Below are 16,029 nucleotides of genomic sequence, written 5' to 3'. Positions count from 1 at the left end.
CAACCCATGGCTGCCGACAAGGATCCTTCTGTCAGGTTGGGTCGACTACCTCCTCTGACTAAGTAGACCAGGGACCACGATGGCCCGGGATGACGGAACCATGGGATCTTGATCGGGTCTATCATCCATTCCCCCACCATCCGCTTTAAGTTCCAGATGGTGAAAATTCCAGTTTTAAATATCAAATTTCTCAAATCTCCCAACCCGAATTCCAAAAATATGAACATTCAAATTCTCCAAATTCTCAAATCCAAACCCATGCTGCTACTATATGCCAGATAACACGTATTATACGTATCTGATTGACGACTAGCCTTAATCGAAAGTTCTCTCTCGTGATCGGGAGGGGTAATTAACTATAGGGGCTTGCGCCTATAGGAAACCAGAACTCAGATCATAAAGTCCTCGCAAAATGAGGACGAAATCTCTGGGTAGTGTCTTATCTACAAACCCATCTGCCTTCCAAAATCGGGGCCGAATTTTCGGAGCCCACACTTATCTCCTATTTAAATCTATAGTAGATATATACTTTACATTATTAACAATAACTTTTCTATGAATATTCTCATGAAAATTATGTGTATGACTAATTGATGATGTAACAAGATATGGTGCATGTAATAGCAATGCTAAAATGCTTGAATGCTTTCTAATGGATATATTATAACTAAATTCAAGAGGAGATGGTGAAAGAAACTTAAAAATTATATTTATTAAGTAATTTTTTAATGAGAACTAGTAGAATAGACAATTATGCTTGATTTAAATTATATGTGTTTATTATGCTATTATATGGATAGAGAGCTTCTTTAAAGAGTGTAATTCAATATTTTAAAGATTAATCGTGATTAGTTATGCATTGAATTCAATTAGATAGATGAAAAATTATTTTTTAATTTTTCTTGAATGCAATTATTGTTAATAAATTCTTTAATATATCTATTGGGGCTGACATCAATTGAATTTGGGTTAGTTAGACTAGAGTTGAACTCGATATAAAATCATAATGACTCAAACTCGACTCAAAATCAAAAGGTTTTTTGAGTTGATTTTCTTGGCACAAAAAGTGTCGATTCCAAATCCACTTAAAATGAGTTTAAGTTTTATCAAATTTATCAATTAGATTGGACATGAATGCATTTAACAAACTTAATTATGTTTTGATTTATTTTTAATATATTTAGAAAAATTTGGCATGATTGACATGAATCTTGAGGCAAAAATTTAATTTAAAAGATTTTAGAATTAAAATCATGATCATTTGAACTCCGATTTTAGTAAATTTATAGTGGAATCGACATTTTGATAAGATGAACCAAAGATACCAAAGGTGGGCCAATCTGCATCTAAATGAGATCAAACCAAACACTTGAAGCACAATTTGAAACTTCAGACATTAATTAGATGATAAAATGATTTTCAAATTTGACATGTTTATAGTCGAATGGAGCAGCGAGATGAATCCATGAACCCAAGATCATTCAATTCCGACAGCATTAAGGTGCTTAAAAGTTGAACTAATGCTTCAAGATTAAGGGAATCAATATGGACTGTACGATGGAGTGTTTTAGATTATGGTTGAAATTATTAAAATGTCCATCTCAAAAATCCTATAGAGCTTCATTCTCTACATAGGGGATGTGCAAGAGTTGAGAGAAGAAGAAGGCTCTCTTGCATTCTTTAGCTGCTGCCGATGACGACCACCACCAGTTCTCTCCGTCGACAAAGACGATGAGCTTTCGCCGACGACTACAATCAACAATCGCTATTACCATCTCTAGAATTCTATAAAGATCTGACTCTATTGTTGAGTATTAACTGTCCATCTGTGGACAGCTGCTTTCTATAATCCTTACAAGGGAAATCAGATATTTGTACTTTCTTATCTTCTTCATTGTGTGGAAGAGAGAGTTTTTGTATCCCTTGTTATATAGTGGATTTTTATACTGGGCTAGGCCCAAAATTTTTCCCTTTCTGGGTTTACCATGTAAACATTTTATGGTCTTACAATTTTTATCTGTGTGTTGAATTTTTGCCCAAAGCTAATATATAAAATACCAATTTTATTGGCACAAATTTTTAAGCATGTAATAATTTTTATTTCATAAAATGTATAGCCTAAATACCCATGAATGTGCAAAACAAAATGTTGCTCATCAGAATGTTGCCCATCTTGAATATAAATACATGATAAACGTTCTTAACATAGTCTTGGGGGGGGGTTTGCTTGTTCAACTCTAGTATGTCTACCTTAATTTCCGATGATGTAACTGAAGTATGTGCTAAGGAAAGTTAGGATATTTCTTCTCATTTATTTGACAGACCAGTAAATAGGGTCACTTCATCAACAGTGAAAGGAATGGAGCCACCTTTTAGAATAAAATATTATTTTGAAATGTTCCACCTTGATATCAGCTCATATATAAGAGGGACATTTTGCTCAAACCCAGGAAATTGTAAAAACTGTATGATCTTCAACCGTTTCAATGTGTCCACGACTTCAGGAGAAATTTGCTGAGCAAAGTTATCACAGATTGATCGAAAAGTAGAAACATAGTATCGATAGGTAATTGGACGAATATATATCTGAAAATTTTAAAAAATAAAAATATATATACTAAGTAAATAAGATACGCACAAAAAACGCACAACATAAGCATAAAATACGCACAACACAAGCAACGATCACGTACAATATATGCATAGAGTACTCACAACATACGCACAAGAACGCACATTTCAGAAAATATGGCAGCAAATTGTACGCACAACATAAGCAATTATCACGCACAATATACGCATAACATACTCATATAGTACGCACAACATATTTGTAGAGAACGCACAACATACGTATAGAGTACTCGGTGCTTAAACTTTAGTTAGGTTTTATGTTTCAAATTTCAACATAAATTCATAAATCCTAAATACAGAGAAAATCCGATGGAATCAAAGTATCAAACAAACATTTAAAAAGTTTCGAGAAGCACCGCATACGCATAGCATAAACATAAAAAAATGAAGAACTTCAAAACCTTGAACACCTACGCATAGCATAACCATAAAATACACAGAACTGAATAGAAATTATGGCAGCAAATTACCTTTTTCTTGGTGGGTGATGACATCTGAGAAGGAATTGAGGGAATGCTTGGAATTGCTCCGGATTGAATGCTTGGAAGTTGGAACGTTTGTTGGAACTTGAAAACCGTAACGCAGCGTCTGACATTCGACCTTTACCAGTGTTTAAATGTTGATGCCACGTTGACATCTCACTAGGCGCAATTAGGGGTCGGAACTGAAAAAAAAGGTTAATTTTATTAGATGCGTCGCCTAAAAAATGTGAGGCGAGACACGCCTTATGGAGCGCCTCATTAAACTTGAGGCGTAAGCCTCAAAATCTTAACTTATTGCGTAGGCTTTGTGGCTTAAAAGGACCACATTGCGGTAAGGCATGCCTCAAGAGGCGCGCATTTTATTGCGCAATTTTAAACCATGGCTCCAACCATCTCCTCTGCCTCCAATTTAACTCTTTATGTGTGAAGATGTATTTTAAACTCTGGTGATCAGTAAATACTTCACACTTAACTCTATACAAGTAATGTCATCATATCTTTAGGGCAAAAACCACTGCAGCTAACTCTAAATCATGGGTTTTATAGTTTCTTTCATAATTTTTCAGTTGCCTTGAAGCATAGGCAATGACCATTCCGTTCTGTATCAGTACACAACCCAACCCTTTAAGAGAGGCATCACTATAAAGCTGAAATCCATCTGTTCCCGAAGGAATAGTAAGCACTGGAGCAGTCATCAAACACTGTTTCAATCTTTGAAAAGCCTCTTCACATTGATCTTTCCAAACAAACTTTACTGCCTTTTGGGTCAATCTATATAAGGGCATAGCTATTCGAGAAAACCCCTCAACAAACCTCCTGTAGTAACCAGCTAAACCTAAAAAGCTCCTGATCTCCGTTACGGTAGCTGGTCGAGGCCAATCTGCTATAGCTTGAACTCTGTGCTGCTCCACATAAATCTCTCCATTACTGATCACATGTCCCAAAAAGTTCAAACTCTTTAACCAAAACTCACATTTGGAGAACTTAGCATACAATTCATTTTCTTTCAATGCATTTAACACCATCCTCAAGTGATTTGCATGCATCTCTTCATTTGGGGAATACACCAATATATCATCGATGAACACTATCACAAATAGATTCAAAAATGGCTTGAAGATTCTGTTCATAAGGTCCATAAACACTGCAGGGGCATTTGTAAGTCCAAATGACATCACCACAAATTCATAATGCCATATCTAGTGTTGAATGCTGTTTTTGCTATGTCATCTTCTCTGATCTTAAGCTGATAGTATCCTAATCTCAAGTCTATCTTGGAAAACACAGAGGCACCCTCCAACTGATCAAACAAATCATCAATTCTCGGAAGAGGGTATTTATTCTTTATAGTCAGCTTATTCAATTCTCTATAGTCTATGCAAAGCCTTAAACTTCCATCATTCTTCTTCACATAAAACACAGGAGCACCCCATGGAGAAGTGCTAGGCTTAATAAATCATTTATTAAGCAACTCTTCCAATTGATCTTTCAGTTCCTTCAGCTCTTTAATCGTCATCCGATAAGGGGCTTTAGCAACAGGATCCGCTCCACTAACCAGCTCAATAGTAAAATCAATCTCCCTGCTTGGAGGCAAGCTAGGTAAATCATCTGCAAACACTTCTGGATACTCTTGCACAACGGGTATATCCTCTAATCTCCTTTCTTCTTTCTTCTCATCCTTAATATAAGCTAGAAAGCCTTCATGACCCTTCCTCAACAATTTGTATGCCACCAAGGAAGAGACTATCATGGAAGTTATGCCTCTTTCCCCTATAAATTTAAATTTTTTCTCCCCTGGCATACAAAATTTAAGTTCTTTCTTATTACAGTCTATGGTCACAAAGTGACAAGACAACCAATCCATTCCTAGGATCATATCAAATTCCATTAAAGGCAATACCATAAGATCTATTCCCAAGATTCTATCACTAATAGCCAACTCCACATGACACATTTTGTTGGTTTCCAACCGACTCCCATTGGGCATCAAGACTGATAAAGGTTTGAGCATGCCTGAGGAAGACAAACCATCATACTTAACAAACTCCTCCGAAATGAAAGAATGCGATGCTCCCGTATCAAACAACACCTTAACAAGCTTGTTACATACAAAGATTGTTCCTAAATATCATGCATGTAACATAACATAAAGCTTATCTTACTCATACATCATAAAGGAATTCATTAACATTAAATAAAGTCAACACCTGTGATAACATCAGGAGAGTATTTTGCTTCTTGTGGGGATAGACCATAAACCCTCGGCTGAACAGGTTGTCGAGCTTGGCCTTGAGTTGGAGTTGATGCAGTAGACTCCACCATCCTAGGCCTTCCAACTGTCCTCTGAGGAGTACTACCTGTTCTGGCCTCTGTAGTAGACTTCTGTCTCAAGATAGGGCAAGACTTTGCCATGTGCCCTGGCTGATGGCACTAGAAACAAGTATTTGTGCTAGAAAGGCACTCTCCCTTATGAGCCCTCCCACACTTACTGCACATAACAGAAGGAGTGCTGCTCTCTGAAGTGTTGGGCTTGAGCTTCTTCCAATTAGATCTCCCAGATTGAAAAGATTGGGCAGGTCTTGATCTATCTTCATTCTTCCTCTTCTGGAAGTCTCTCCTCCTCTGAGTACTCTGTAAATCCAGCTCAATCTTTCATGCTATCTCAACTAAAGTAGAGTAATCTTTAATACCCAAAGGAACCAATGACTGTCTAATGCTATCCCTCAAGTCACAAAGGAAGCGGTGGCATTTCTCTTATGCATTAGGAATTAGATGAGATGCATACCTAGAAAGCATGGTGAAATTAGCCTCATACTGCGTAATGGTTCTGTCACCTTGCACCAATCTCATAAATTTGTCTTGCATTGACCTCCTAACAGTCATTGGTATATATCAATCTCTAAACACCTTAATAAACTCCTCCCATGTTACTTGGCTGCTAGGTCTCCCACCAAAAGTTTTTTGTAGCTGACTTCTCCACCATCTTTCTGCTTCCCCATTGAAGGCATAAGCAGCTAAGGAAACCCTTCTATCTTGTGGGTATAACATTCATTCTAAAATCTTCTCAACCTTCGTTAACCAATCCTCCACCTCTATGGGTCCACCTCCTACGAATGATGGGGGCTTCATATCTTGAAATAACTTTAAATTCTTGTCCATCATAGTGCTTCCACTACCTTCAGCTTGAGTCTGAGTACTCTTTATCATCTGTGTCATAGCCGCCATCATTTGGGTGAAAGAATCCAAAGTAGCATTAATACTACTGCCTTGAGGCTCCATTACTGCTGGCAAGTCCCTCCTGACCTCTCCAGTATTGCCATCAGTGGCATCAGGTTCAGGTTCCTCAACCCTGAGACACAATGCAACAAAGCAATCTAAGCAATATATAGCACATGCATCTTATATCTACTCTAACCTATACGATCATCATATCGGCTATTTCATAAAATTAATATTCTCAAATCCTTTGCTCTGATACCACTCTTGTCACGATCCGGCCCGGTTAGCTCGCAAGTGCGAGGCGGGAACAGAGGTCGGACAGAATGAAATAAACCTTCATAGCATAACATCAAAAGATTTAACATGAACCAAACATCTTCAATACCCAAATGAAAGAGCCACTAAAAAAAATCCAAATAAAAATTTCATTTTTTATTCATCTTTCAAAAGAAAAATACACATAGAGAGTTCTTCTAAAAGAAGTGATCCAAATAAATCTAACTCTCTCAAAAATCTATAAGTACAACCATCTATCATCAAAATAACAATACTCAAAAGAACCTGCTGCCCGTCGTCTCCCTACGACGGTACGTGAGAGGAGGTCTATCCGCCATTTATCATTTACTAGCTTCTCCTGAAAAGTGTCCCACAACATGGGTGAGTCACAACTCAATAGGTACAAATGAAATTCAATTAAATTTAGAGTCAAAAGAAGAAAACTATATCATGCATAGATATTTTGACAAAGGAATGATCATCATATATCAACTTTTGTTTTAAGGAGATGCATACCTTTACCTCAACCTTCAAGTGCTTTTTTCTTTCATAACATTTCTATTCTTTTCCTTTTAAAACATTATTCCTCAAATGAAAGTCTCAAATGCATATAACATGAATATGAAATGTTCATAATAGTTTAATATGTAAATATAACACCCGTCTCGGAAGTATCACTTGTACTGATCAGGTAGATAAAATTGGCCATTCCTTTACCATTGGTTCATAAGAACCATCATTTATCATGACTCATAAGAGCCTCCTTTACCATTTGATAATTCCGCGTCAACATGCACATACACTTAATACTTACATAATCATAAGAATTACTTTATATAAACTATTCATAAACTATTCAAGTGTATGTTTTCATAAGGATATGCATGCTTGCTATGCTCATGTGTGCCTTTGCATGTAAAGAGGAAAAAACATGTGTACTATGAGTAAAGAAAAGAGCATGGGATTCATTCATGAGTAGTACAATTGCATAAAGAGAAATCTTTGCATTTGCTTCAAGTGTCCATGAACTCATACAAGAAAACGTGAGTCATAAAAATATCATAATGAGCATAAAAGAATTTACCATTTCTATGTAATTGCAATGAAAGAAGAGTTTTCTAAATTTATGAGAATATCCGTTTCACCTACCTCAATTCGTGCACCACAATGCGATCCTTCAAAAGTCCTTACGCCCCTTTTCCTCTTATGAAATCAAACTCTACAAGTGGCAAAGATAAGGTGTAAACATAAGTTTCCTCCCTCAAACCTTAAAAAGAAAACCCTAGGCTAAGCATGTAACTATTCAACACATCAAGCATTGGTTTTTCTATAAAACTCCTCGCTTAAACTATGCCAATTCAATTTTATTTTCACTAGGATTAAGATTTCATCCTAACTCTAACTTTTGGAAAACATAAATCAATTCTTTGCTCAACTCAAATGTATAATCCTCCTCTTTCCCCTTAAACTCAAGTTACAAATCAACAATACATTGGATTTTTCTAATTTAAAATTTAGAAAACAATAATTCATGCTAAAGCTAAAATTTTTGCTTTTAGAAAATCTCCCTAAATAAAAAAGGAAACAATACACTCATAGGGTTTTTCATGATTTTTGAAAAACCTTAACTATTAGGGCATGCAAAAACATCTTCTAAAAAGAATCCATCTTCACAAAAAGGCTTCCTAACCTCAAATAGAAACTTTTTTACAAAGGTATTTTGATAGAAAAACAAAATCGGATAAACCCTAGATTTCAAAAATCCATATTTTTCACTAAAGCATCTCACATTAGGGTTTAAAAACTTCCCTTAACCTTTCCTTAAACTTCTCTCAAGGAAATCTTAAAGAAAACTCAAGTTTTCCCAAAACCCTAGTTTTCATTTCTTAGAGAAAACTCAAGGGAAGAAGGAGAAAACTCAAGCAAAACACATACCTTAGTCTTCCCTTGGATTTCCCTACGTGCTCCTCCACGAACGGCCATCGAAAACCACTCCCAAGCTCGCCGGATTCAGCTCCTACCCGCACGCTCCCCCTCTTCTCCGCTCGGTTCGGGCCGCACAAATGAATGGGGGGCCAAAACATTTCGGTCTCCTATTTAGAATGGGAAAATGCTCTCATAATTGCACAATTACCTCTGTGCCCTCACTTAAACTCTCCTCCATTCAATTTGCATCAAGGGCAAAATCATCATTAAGAGTTTTCCGAAAATTTTAACTCCCAAAATACTTAAAATCCGATATGGGTTCTATTCATCAAAACGATCAAAATTTTACGCTCTATTTTATAGAATTTATTGTGTCGAATTCCGACGACTTTGAAAAATTCACTTAAAACTCGTCGCGACGCTTTGAAAAGAGTGCGAAGTCTTAAATGACATTTTTGCGGGTTTTACAGCTTCTTTAAGATTAGAGGTTGCAAAGCTAGGTAGCAAGAAGAGAGTAAATTTGACACGCTCGGTACCGCTAGGTACTGCTAGGTAAGGTACTGCTAGGTAATGTACCGCTCGGTCTTGCTATGTAAATGCTCGGTACCGCTTGGTACATGCTCGGTACAGCTCAGTACAACTAGGTACACGCCCAATACCGCTCCCTAATTTCCATACAAACGAACTTTAAAATTTCTTTTACAAATAAATTTTGTTCCGGGGGAGCTGCCCCCGGAAACCCCCGCAAGGGCGCTGCCCTTGATCCCGCGACCTGACCGGGCAGGTCGAACCCCACCAGGGGGCAGCGCCCCCTTGGACCCCCGGCAGCCCCCATATTATGTTTCTTGGACAATATTATGTTTATTTTATCTAAATTTGTTTGCTTTTAGGTGATCATAAAATGTCATATTCAGTTCAATCTTTAAAAAAAGATCCAGCATGGAAATATGCTATACTAACAAATGAATCCGACAACAATAGTGTGACATGCATTTTTTGTGGTAAAATAACAAAAGGAGGAATTACATGCCACAAACAACACCTCGTTGGAGGTTTTAGGAATGCAAGGCCTTGCTCTAACTGTCCCGAGCATGTGAAGTCTGAAATTAAGGCATCCATGTTGAAAAAAAAAGGATTTAAAGGAACAGTTTAATGACCACGTATAACTCAAAAATGTCAACCTTGCTGAAGAAGAAGGTGAAGACATTGATGTGATGACAGATGTTATTTTAATTGCTAAATCCATCCAAAATGTGCTGACAAATAATCTAACCCATCTAGTCAAGGATCGACATCTATATCTATCTTCAAAACAAGGTCCATTAGATACTTTCCTTACACAAATCCGAAGATGTATAAAGCATAAGAAAATGTCAGTTTAACAAAGAAATGGATGCAGCTAAAAAGAATGAGGGGAAGGGCTGTTCAAGTGTTCAGTAGATGGATGTACGATGCTGGGATTCCATTTAATGCTGTGAACTATGATAGTTTCCTGCTATGGTGGAAGCACTTGGGCAGTTTGGCTTTGGTATGAAACCTCTAGTTATCATGAGGTACGAGTTACTTGTTTGAAGAAAGAGTTGGACATACACATGAGCTATTGCGACGCCATCAAGAGATTGTGTACGATATGGTTGTTCTCTAATGAGATAGATGATGGGACGTCGATGAATGTGAAAAGCTTAATCAATTTTCTTGTTAATTGTCCAAGAGGTAGTGCATTCATAGAATCAATTGATGTTAGTTCTTTCTCCAAGATGCGTGAAAATATTTGAACTTTTTTGCAAGTACATCGAAGTTATTGGCCACAATGTGATCCAAGTGGTCTTGATAATGCATCCGAAAATGTTCTTGCAGGTTTGTCACAACTTTTATTTCTAAGTTATGTTATTTCATGAAAATTTATATGTTACATTAATTATAATGACATAACAGGAAAATATTGATGGACAAATATCCTCACATTATTGAGACTCATTGTGCTACTCACTTGTTTGGATTTAATATAATGGAGGACATTTTCAAATCAAAAGCTAAGGCGATGCTTTGAGAAAATAGTGGAGTACACATGTTTTATATATTCTAGGCTCGCTTACTTGAGTTAATGAGAAGGTGCAACAATCAAAGAGCACTGTCAAACCGCAAAGACTCGCTTTGCAACAGCTTTCTTAACTTTATAACGTTTCATCAACACAACTGAACTTGAAGAAATGTTTACTTGTGAGTAATTTATCTTCGGTCCTTATGCGAAGAGGCTAAAGCAAAACAATCTCAACATACAATCACAGCAATCATTTTGGAACACTATAAGTGTATGTCTTAAAAATAGTTGGTCCTTTGTTAAATGTTCTTAGATTGGTTGATGGAGAGAAGAGCCCCATGACTTATATATATAGTAAAAACAATTGATAGAGCAAAAAGAGGCAATTGCTGCAGCTTCAATAATAGTGATAAGTATGATCAAATTTTTAAAATGATTGATAGGTGGGAAGTGCAATTACATCGCCTCACATGCAGCGGGAATTTTTAAAATCATGAATATTTCTTCAATAACCCTGATATGCAGATAAGGAAATAGTGATGGTCTTTCACAATGTATTAAAAGATTTTCTCAAGATGTAGCTGAAGAAGATAAAATCAGTAATGATTAAGTTTATCATTAGGGTGAAGGACTTTTGGTATCCTCCAGCTGTAAGACAAAGAACTATCCGATTCCAGGTATCATATTTACAAAAAAATATAAGACTGATTTGTTATATAATATTGAAAAAAAAATTCATTTTCTTCCAGTTGATTGGTGGTTGGCATATAGACAATGACTCCCAATTTACAAAGCTTTGCTTCAAAGTCCTAAGTCTAACATGTAGTTCATGCTGGATGCGAACGCAATTGGAGTATTTTTGAACATGTAGGTATTTAAATGATGTGTTGATTTTTTATATATGTTCATAATATTAATATAATAATATTTAATTGCAAGCTTCTAGCAATACGAAAAAAATTGGATCATAAAAAAGAATAAATGATCATGGTCGTTAAGATAGTTTATGTGAAATATATAAGCACTGATTCGAGATTCATCATCGTGATTGTCATTGATCATATTTTCTTTGACTGAGATAGATGATGCAAATGAAGTCTAACAGGAAAATTAGATGATGAGTCTGATGAAGAAATGACTTTATTGATGGAGAGGAAGATTTAACTTGGAGAAGTGTTGCAAAGCTACTGGTGTTTATGATAAAAGTTATAATATCGGGAAAGTTCTAAAGGGAAAGAGAAAGAATCTTCAAATTAGACATAGAGAATGATGAGGAGGAGGTGATGAAGAGATTATGAAGTAGGAACAATGTGAAGAAGATAATGAAGCTTTTTAACATTTTGTTGATGATGATGATTCCCACGAAGGTAGATTAAATTATTATTTGATCCTTTAAAAAGATATATATTTGATTATAGTATTGGATGTTATTAGTCGAACTATAATGTTATGTTGTCTTATTATTATATAGCTTGTTTTCATTTAATAATATTCATATTTCATGCTTATTATTTTATAATTTTTTTATATAGCTTCGCTAGTTTTCAAAATAGCGTGTGTCAAGGCGCCGTGCGTGCGCTATGCGTGCCCATGCTCAAAGGGACGCTTTGCGCCATGGTGCGCATTCACGTTAGCAGGTATGCTTGGGAGATGAAATTGTTGTTCCTAATCAAGGACCAAAGATTTGTTGTTGCAGCATCTACTGTAGCTTTAGTTAACATTTTAGCAGGGGAGTAATTTAGGAATGATGATTTGTTATTTTTGGATGCTTATGTAACTGTTTATGTGAACTAGGTTTATACTTATAATTGGAGAAAAATTTCTTTGAATTGTTTTTGTTTTAGGAGTTGGACAAAGGCTTGATGTTGATGATGTTTGTGTTAGGAATGCTATAGCTGAACTCACCACCCCCTCCCATTTGGTTTTTTCAAGAGAGAGAGAGAGAGAGAGAGGAGTCTAACAGGTGCTAGCCATGTTTAAAAATTGCTCATATGAGGCTCGCCTCAGTGCAATTCCTGTGAATAACGCCCTCGAGTATTTTTTAGGCTTACGCGCTCAGCTTGGTTGAGGTCCGCCTGAGGCGCTCCTCGCCTTTACTAGCATGAGGCATATGCCTCAACTTATATATATAATATATATAATTCCTAAACCCTAAACTAAAGCCCCTAACAAATCATACTTTCATGCACCCCCAACCACAACAATTTCCTCTCAACAGCCTCAACTTCTTGCTTACTGTTTTTGCCGTAGCCACCGCCGGGAATCACTTGAAAGCCGCAAACCACCACCACGTCCACCTCTAAAAATTTTGGAGTATTATTCTCATCTTTATGTTGATGACAAATATTTTTGAAAGAAAAGATGAAATAAATGAAAAAGAAACAGATTGAGAGGTTTTTAATTCCACCGGATGAGATAAGAGAGATCAATTTGTTATGACACGATTCAAATAAATACCCCTCATTGATGACAGTGCAGATGATTTTTTGAGTTATTGTCAATTATGTCATTTTTTTAAGGATTTGAATATGGATGAGTAGGGAACTAAGAAATGAGAAATTTGGAGCTGAACTTGCTATAGGATACTTTTACGTGGTTCTTATTTGTTCTTGTAATATTTATATTTCAATTCTATTTCACGCAATTTATTACTTGTTTTTTTACATCTTGTGCAAATTTTGTTTCATATATATGTCAATTTGTTACTTCATAGTTAAATCAAAAGTTAATATGCTATTTTTTAACATATTATTTGAGTATTATATAAAAAATCACTGTTAACCTTTATTTTTACTTTACACATTTTTTTGATTTTGATGCTTATGCCTCGCCTAAAAAAAAACGCCTCAATACCCAATTGTGCAATTTTAAACCATGGTGCTAACTTTGGCATTGAATGTACAGTAGTATTTTTTGTATGTTCTATTAAGCGCATCTGGAAGGCGGGAACTCTCCATGAAAGCAATCTTTTAACGGTGCTTCTCATTATTGTAAAAAGGGACTTATTGATTCACTTGTTTTTGCCCTTCTGATTGCTTTAGAGATATCGTTTAATAACTTGATGTTTTTTATGTGATGGGTCTATAGGGTGCTTCCTTTACTGATCCCTCTATAATTCAGATTTACATTTTATGTGCTAGAATGTGTGGTACAGTTCGAATTAATTTTATTGACCACAAAGTTAGTGACTCTACGGAGTAAACTGAAATTCCATGTTTTGGCATATGCGGTTTTTTGTGAACACTTTTTTTCCTGTACAAATTCGAGAAGCCTGCTCACTCTTTTTTTTTATTTGCTTATGCTGCAGCGTTCTTGTTCACAGTGGTGGTGTACATGGTGGACATTACTATGCTTTTATCAGACCAATTATTTCTGATCACTGGTAGGCAAATAATAGCTGTATTGTTATGTTTTCTTTTCTAAACTGCAAACAGTCCTGTCATTTTAACTTAGAGATTTCTTTATAACTCTCCGTAATGGTGCATGCTTTCATTGCTTGTTTTTCTTAAGAACGATTTTGAGAAAAATCTCATTAAGCGTTTTCAATGTTTTTCGAGGTCCTTTTTTTTCAAAAGTTTTTCGAGATCCTTGCTTCCAAATAATTCCTACAATTGTTATGCCAGCTTGATTTTGCGTATGCATACTTTTCAATTATTTTTTGCATTAGGTCTTTAAATAAGAACACCACTTGAACCTGGTTGCTTGAACATGATGTATTAACATACAAATATTTGACTACTTTCAAATATAAACTTTTGATTTTCTACTATATTGTTAATGTGCATTACGTTGTGTTGAAGCCTCCACGGGGCTACAAAGTAAATGCCCTAATTGACCAGATCAATTGCAATACAATCCTGATAACTCTGAAATATTCATTACAACATCAGCCTTCTTGTTATTTATTATGAATCCTCCCCTCCATTCTTTCTTTCTGAGTGCTGTCAGTTGAACCCTAGTTCTTGCAAACCTTATGCCTATTTTGAAACATTCTTTCACAGGCATAAATCAAGTGACACTAAGGTTTTTAACTATGCAAATATATATATTTTCTCTTGATCTACATGGGAAAATTCAAATCTTGCCTTGAATGTTACTTTCTCGTTTTCCAAAAAGGTGTTCTAAATCATGATTTTGGTGAAATTAATTTGTTGATCACTATCTGTTAGACTGGTCATTGGACCGTCTCATTATGATTGTTCTATGCTGTTTTGGGCTCTAGCGGCATTTAGAGAGTTGGGAGAGACGGATTTTCTCTCCGATTGAAGATCCATTGTATCTTGTATGCTTTTTACCTACCATTATCAAATCACTCATTTTCCCACTTGTGTTTTCATCAAATTCTTCCACTTTCTGGTTTCGCGCCTTGCTGAAATTCAAATTCAGCCAAGGTAATTTGGAGATTGACAAGTGTTTTCTATCAAATTGGTATCAAAGCGGTGTCCGGGGCTGAAATTGGGGCCTTTCCTTTGATGATTTCTGCATTTTTCTTACCTCCAAATTGCTGATTTTTGCTGATTGAAGGGAGTATTTTTTGTTTTTTATCATTGTCCAAGATCCGAGTACCTATGGCAGCAAATAAGGTGGATGCTTTGGAAGAGCATCTTGGAGGAGTGATGGTCAAATTAAAACAACGGTGGAGGACATAATCTCCTCCATGGAGGATAAGTTCTCCAACCTAGAAGAGATGATGAAAAATGTGTTGGATCTTCTCAACCAAACAGCGGCATCAGAGGAAAAAATACGGTAAGGGGAAAAATCAATTTTGGTAATAGGAGGGATGACCATGATGTGGAGATCTTGGAGGGAGAAGAAAAAAGACCTACTATCGAGCCTATTCAAAGGGAGGAGATGGGTAGATGGTATGAAGAAAGATGTGAGTATGTGGGGTATGAGCGAAGGGTGTGTGTGGGGGGGTGATTTTTATAGGAGGGGGGAAATTGAAGGTGGGTTTGGGTACGAACGTGGAAGGGAGGATCATGATACTTGGGGAGAATCACCCATGTGGGGAAGGGAAAATTATGGAGTAATAGGGGGAATGAGTGAGATTTGAGGGTGAGGAAGCTAAAGATGCCCATTTTTGAGGAGATGATGCTCATTGCCGGATCTACAAAGTGGAAAGGTATTTGATCGTCAATGGTTTAACGGAGGAGGAGAGGCTGATGACAGTTGGCTTATGTTTAGAAGGGAAGGCCTTGGCTTAGTACCAATGAAGGGACATACAATGACCCATATGTAGCTGGAGGGAGTGTAAAGACTGCTTGTTTGAACGTTTGTAAACCAGTAGGGGAGGAGACTTTTTTGAGCAGTTTTTTCACCCTGACACAGGATGGCTCTGTTGTAGAGTACCAAGAGAGGTTCAAGTACTTTTGCTAGCTGACGGATCACCTTTTTGAGATGGTGTTAGAGCGGAACTTCATGAAGGGACTCAAACCAGAGATCCGGGCAGCG

The 16,029-nt window shown here is 36.4% G+C and overlaps 1 protein-coding gene across 1 annotated transcript in view; it reads left to right on the top strand.

The window, feature by feature from the left end:
- The window catches only part of LOC110105447 (ubiquitin carboxyl-terminal hydrolase 12), an 86,596-nt gene that overhangs the window by 30,910 nt on the left and 39,657 nt on the right, over nucleotides 1-16,029 (top strand). Inside the window, exon 11 of the mRNA XM_020834958.2 lies at nucleotides 13,886-13,960. Coding sequence (XP_020690617.1) covers nucleotides 13,886-13,960 — 75 coding nt within the window. The remainder of the gene's footprint in view (nucleotides 1-13,885; nucleotides 13,961-16,029) is intronic.

This window comes from Dendrobium catenatum, unplaced genomic scaffold, assembly GCF_001605985.2.
Source record: "Dendrobium catenatum unplaced genomic scaffold, ASM160598v2 fragScaff_scaffold_621, whole genome shotgun sequence".
Lineage (NCBI taxonomy): Eukaryota > Viridiplantae > Streptophyta > Magnoliopsida > Asparagales > Orchidaceae > Dendrobium > Dendrobium catenatum.
This window is presented reverse-complemented; position numbering and strand designations above follow the sequence as displayed.